This window comes from Calliopsis andreniformis, chromosome 1 (assembly GCF_051401765.1).
Source record: "Calliopsis andreniformis isolate RMS-2024a chromosome 1, iyCalAndr_principal, whole genome shotgun sequence".
Taxonomy (NCBI): Eukaryota; Metazoa; Arthropoda; class Insecta; order Hymenoptera; family Andrenidae; genus Calliopsis; species Calliopsis andreniformis.
The window spans coordinates 13,949,574-13,955,573 of record NC_135062.1 but is presented as its reverse complement, the minus strand read 5'-3'; the positions used below and the strand labels follow the sequence as shown (position 1 = coordinate 13,955,573).

The 6,000-nt window shown below is 40.7% G+C and overlaps 1 protein-coding gene across 1 annotated transcript; it reads left to right on the top strand.

Annotated features, from left to right (window-relative positions):
• Positions 1-547: 547 nt before the first annotated feature.
• Far1 (fatty acyl-CoA reductase 1) lies at positions 548-3,941 on the top strand. The gene is made up of 5 exons (XM_076383445.1): positions 548-760; positions 1,089-1,337; positions 1,864-2,213; positions 2,947-3,543; positions 3,787-3,941. Exons 1-5 carry the CDS (start codon positions 548-550, stop codon positions 3,926-3,928), a joined length of 1,551 nt encoding a protein of 516 aa, XP_076239560.1. The 3' UTR covers positions 3,929-3,941.
• The last annotated feature ends 2,059 nt before the right edge of the window (positions 3,942-6,000 follow it).

Sequence of the window (6,000 nt, the reverse complement as noted above, 5' to 3'; positions counted from 1 at the left end):
GGATCAATAGCAAGAGATGCAAAGGCGTAGCAGCACATTTCATCCTCCCTGCCCCCAGATAAACTACTGTGACAATTACTCTAATTCCCCTTCTCCTTTTCTTCTTTCAGCCGAGCAAAAGCTGTGGTCGCAGGAGGCACGAAATGAATCCAGCCGAAATTAAATCGATTCTCAGCCCGCTTGGTAAACCCTGGAACGGCGTGAACGTGTGCCAGTTTTCGTTGCATCTTTCTCAAAGTTTGTTTCCCCACCTTTGAGGGAGTTCCTTCCACTGTACAGCGAAACGAACAAATTAGAAGAAGAAAAAAAAAAGATAGACGTAGCACAGATCCCATCGAGACCAAAGAACAAGCCGAAGAGGAACGTCGAAACCGGAAGTGGCTATTTTTCTCTGATCCGCCTTTGAAAGCCTTTCGCAAGAAGCAAGAGGACACAAGCGCTCGCTCTCTCTCCCTCTCCATCGTGTAACGCACGGAAGCTCAGTAGTCGAGAAAGGAAAGCGATTGGGAACGATTCTCCAGTTTCAAGTCGAGAGATACACGCCAAGATGAGCACATTGCACGGCAACCCATCCACGTCCGTGAAGGACTTCTATAGGGACAGGTCTATCTTCATCACTGGCGGCACTGGCTTCATGGGCAAAGTGCTCGTCGAGAAGCTACTCAGATCCTGCCCGGGTATAAAGAATATTTATGTGCTGATGAGACCGAAGAAGAGTCAGGATGTTCAGCAGAGGTTGCAGCAGTTGTTGAATGGGCCGGTAAGATACTGCCAACAGCTTTTTCTCACTCTTTCTTTGGAATTTTGGAGATTCTTGGGTATTTAAGATAAATGTCCTAACACCTGAACGCTGAAGATGTCAAGTGTCCCAGTAAAAATAAGCAACATAAACCTGTCTGCCTCCAAACTTTAACTATGAAGTCCCAGAAACTTAGGATACTGTGTTATGACACTAGTTTTTATGTTTAATTAGATATACCTAATACATTAGAATTGAAGCCTAAAATTGAATAAACTTAACGCTAGTGTTTAGGTATCGAGGCATTGTGAAGTACTGAGACATTTATCTTATATGTGATCATTTGCAGCTGTTCGAGAAGCTGCGACGGGACTCTCCACAAGAGCTTAATAAAGTGATTCCTGTAGCTGGGGATGTGACGGAGCACGAGCTGGGCATCTCGGAAGCCGATCAAAATACCTTAATACGATTCGTGTCGGTCGTCTTCCACTCCGCTGCCACAGTCAAATTCGACGAGGCGCTGAAACTTTCGGTTACCATCAACATGGTCGGCACTAAGCAGCTCTTGAATCTGTGCCATCGCATGCACAACTTAGAAGTAAGAATCTCCGCGAATCCGCTTGCAATAGCGACGTGCAAAAGTTTCTCGAGCCAGTTTTCTTCCAAAGGAGAATAAAAAAGTTTATAATGAATTTTAGATTATATGGGATTAAGATACGGCGAGGGGGAAAGTCGGTTCCAGTTATGAAATTTAACGCGGTCATTTTTCCTACTTGAGCCAGAATTTTAAGAACGACTAATCGGAAACTTTGGCACTAAAGTCTATTAGACTCTGTTAACAGATTCACCAGAATTATCGCTGTCGTATTGCTATTAGCATTTATATAAATGGAATATGTGTCAGCATTATGAATCTGATCCAAGCATCAAACATAGAAAACTTGAATTTATCACTAATATAGTGTTGCGTCCATTTACACTGCAAAATAAATGGTAAATTCAATTCCTCTAGATTTTTCACTTGGATCAATCTCATAATTACCATACCTGGTGACTCTGAACCTGTTAACACTCTGTCCTGTTTTACTTAAAACGTACTAAAGTATTTTTGTTTCACTGAAAAGGTCCTCGTCCATGTTTCCACGGCGTATTGTAATTGTGACCGCACGGACGTCGCTGAACAAATTTATCCGGTCACAGCCGAACCTGAACACATAATTGCTTTGACAAAGGTCATGGATGCGAAGATGGTGGACGAAATAACACCGATGTTGATCGGCAACCGACCGAACACGTACACGTTCACGAAAGCCCTCACCGAGAGGCTGCTGGAATTGGAAGCCGGTTACTTGCCAGTTGCAATCGTCAGACCCTCAATCGTTTTGTCGTCGCTTAGAGAACCAGTAGCTGGATGGGTGGACAACTGGAATGGACCGACTGGAATTATCGCCGCCGCTGGCAAGGGTTTCTTCAGGTACGGAATTATTCGTGGTTGGCGTGTAACAGTTATTTCATAACGGTTATCCTCTTTAGTTATGGTAGCTCATTTTGATCCCCAGTTTGCAAGGCCATCAACGCTTTTGATCTCATTATGCGGTGCTACCTACTTTCTGAGAAACCCTTCACTTATTTACAGGGTGGCACTGAAATAAGTGGCCCCACTTTTGTAAAGTATTCTACTCTTTCTGAGAATGGAAGAAGGATGAAAGGTTACTTGTGATACAATAGCTTAGGAATGCTTGAAATTTATTTTAAAAAATTACTGAAACTTATTATTGTCTGCAACATATTTTGTATATTGAATTTTAGCACATATGCTTTTGAGCATTTCCAGACTGTTAGTAATTTAATATTGATAGATTATGATTTATGACTTTTATCCTGACATTTTATTTGCCAGAACACCTAAAGTTTAGCTCATAATAATAATACCATTGTTAATCTGGAAATACTCAGAAACTGGATTGCTGTCGTAGATAATAATATTTACAATACACCAGAACCTTTCGAATATCTTCAAATATCGCTTCTTTAAATAAGTTTTCAGTATTTCCAAATCTGTCACCTTCTTTTATCCTCGAAAAAAGTGCCTAGAATATGCTATGAAAGTGGAAGAGCTTAATTCAGTATTACCCTATATACACTTAACTGCCAATGCAAGACTCTGCCTAACAGCAGTATTAAAAGATCGCGTGTATTCATTTCAGGACCATGATGTGTAACGAGGATAAGGTAGCTGACTTGGTGCCAGTCGACATAGTAATCAATTTGATGATCTGCGCTGCATGGAGGACCGCCACGACTCGCCCGACGTCGATCCCAGTGTATAACTGCTGTACAGGCAAACAGAATCCGATCACCTGGAGAAAATTTGTCGAGCTGTCTTTCAAGTACACACGGAAGCATCCGCCGAACGGTGTGGTTTGGTATCCAGGCGGTAGTTGCCGTAAGTCTGCTGTGATGAACAAGCTGTGCACGTTCTTCCAGCACAAGCTGCTGGCGCACGTTTTAGACTTCTTCCTACGGATGAAGGGCAAACCGACCATGATGGTCGACATCCAGTCGAAGCTTCATAAAGCCGCGAAATGCCTGGAGTACTTCAGCATGCAAGAATGGAACTTCAGGGATGACAATGTTCGACGATTAGGGGAACAGCTCAGTCCGGAGGATAAGCAGACCTTTACGTTCGATGTCAAACAAATTGAGTGGTCATCTTATTTGGAACACTATATATTGGGAATTCGACACTTTGTTCTGAAGGAGAGTCCGGACACACTGCCAGCTGCTCGTTTACATATTAAAAAGTGAGTACAAGACGAGACAGGTTTCATAGTTGAGAACCTTAAGGGGTCATCCTACTGTGATGGCTGGAAATAAGATGATCCTTAGAATTTTTTTTTAAATATATAAATTATACAACGTATGATTTTGAAGCTTAATGAAATTATTTGTTAGTATTTTAGGATAGCCCCTTAAACAGTGTTAATCCTTGAAATAAGTGAACTACTTATTTGTATCTTTGTTTAACAATTATATTTGTGTTCCAGGTTATATTGGCTTCACAGAGCTGTACAATTTGGAATGCTGTTGATAGTGCTCCGTTTTCTGTTGTTGCGCAGTTCCGTGACCCGAACTGCATGTTTTTCACTATTGTCTATCGTGTTACGCATGTGCCGTATGATTGTTTGACGGCTCAGAACCGGGGCTGATGATCGCGGCAAGCGTGACGAAAAACAAAAGCTATTCGTAAAGCATAATTTAAAGGTGCGAATTGTCCTTCGACTTCATTGCTCGGCGTTCCCGACGATAAATCGCTATGTTCACACCATCCCATCGGTTGGCCTTTTCGATGTTTCTATTTGTTCGTAAAATATTAGCGTTCGCTAGAGGTGTAATACCGTGGGGGGGAAAAAAAAGTGTCATGGTTAACGTTCTGATAAAAAAATTGCGCAGAACGGAAAACGAAATGTGTATTCGAAGCTTCCGAAATTAACGTCGAACCCTTCGTTAATTGAAATTGTTACCCGACAATGGGGTCCTTTCTTTTCGTCAACACCTTGTGTCGTCTTCTTGTTCGAGATAGCAGCGACGAAAAAGAAGGGAGTTAGAAAGAAAGTTCATTTTTATGACTATTTATTAACGCGGAAAAGATTCGATCGTAGCTTTATTGTAACGCGCTTTCCGATGCTACCGTGGCGTTTCGTTCTTGAACATCGATTTTTCGCATATCGTCGATTTGTAATTACGCGACACTGTGAGTATTGGATCAAGTTAGTCGCCAGAAGACCCCTTGGTCTGGACTTTCTTGATGTTTATCCCGGTGTAACAGCGCACCGCTTTTCGGGAATAATACGACGCGTAAACTCCGTGAGCCGGCAGCTAGAAAATATTATTCGAAATTGTGCAATAGAGTCTTTGTAATTTACGATCACGACGTTTCGTTATATGTTGTTTTGCTTTTTTTTCCTTTTTTTTTTACCTTTTTCTGCATGATTTTAGCTTGAAGACCAAAAATGATAATATTTTACGCATCATGTTTACGAAAAATTATTTGTTACTCGTATTTTTACGTTTTGAGTGATCATGTCTGATACAGCTTAAGTATTTCGAAAATGAATTATTTGCGAAATATTTCAAGCAACGTATTGAAGCTTTGAATCGAACTCCTTGGACCTTTCCATCGACTTTATTTTATACGCTCGCGGTTTTCTTTCGTCAGACAAGAACTAAGTGAAAACCAAGTTTAATATATTGTAGACATAAATCGGAGCGGTAGAGATATATATAATATATATATAATGTATTTTAACATGGCCAAAAATTTTAACGCCCGCAAAACTTCCTTCCATTTTCGTAATTTTTATGGTGTTTAGGGGTAAATACGAATTTCTTCGTGCAGGGTCGTTTAATCCTTTCGAAACTGGGTTTGTAAGCATTAGTCTCACTCCCGTGGTGAGTTTTTTCACGATTTAATATAATAAGTCGACAAAATACGAGTAGTCATAAAAACCCAGAGGATTAAACATCAACCTAGTATCAGGTCCTTTCGAGTCTTACTTTACAAGCATTACAATCTTTTCAAAAATTGTAGGACTTCCATACGAAACGCATATTTTGTTCGTCCACTTTGAGGGTTTGTTCCCATCTGAACCTTAGCACATCTTAGTAGACTCGAAGGGATTATTTGAGAAATTTTAATGCCGGCTAGGGGAGTTACAAATTCGTCGTGCCTTTGCGTCGTCACAGTATGACACTTTTGGTTACTTTTGTTGCGACGTAAGATACATAGATGAATGTTCAACCACGTAGCGATTTCCATTGGACTTCAGTCTTAACTTATTGAACGTCCTCCTAAAGAATTAGCTTTTCTTTTAAATAAAAGCTTCTGTCGTGAAGTTCCACAAAAAAATGAACAGAAACATACGAACATCGCTATGTATCTTTCTCGTGACTTGTAGTCATTGTTATAAAACCACGAAAATTTTGAAGGCATTGGCAACTTATCCTTTCCTTCCGGTCAAGTTCTCGCATTATAAATTCAGTAGGCACCGATCAAGTGATGAGATGATAATCGTAGAGCCGGTAGAGGTGAATAAAAGACACTTTTGTATATATGCGTTATTAACGAAGAGGACGATTTTATATAATATGTGATTAGTGCATCCGTTTCCGCGACTCGCTCGAGTACTTAAATAGTATCCGAACGCGCGTTCCCGCCATCGTATCCCCGACACACGTACATATTTTACGGCAACATCCTA

Bases quoted from the DNA above. Each gene is read 5' to 3' on its own strand.
- Far1 (XM_076383445.1), top strand. From the start codon at position 548: ATGAGCACATTGCACGGCAACCCATCCACGTCCGTGAAGGACTTCTAT. The intron at 761-1,088 runs GTAAGATACTGC...GATCATTTGCAG, and splicing joins AGCAGTTGTTGAATGGGCCG to CTGTTCGAGAAGCTGCGACG. The intron at 2,214-2,946 runs GTACGGAATTAT...TATTCATTTCAG, and splicing joins GCTGGCAAGGGTTTCTTCAG to GACCATGATGTGTAACGAGG.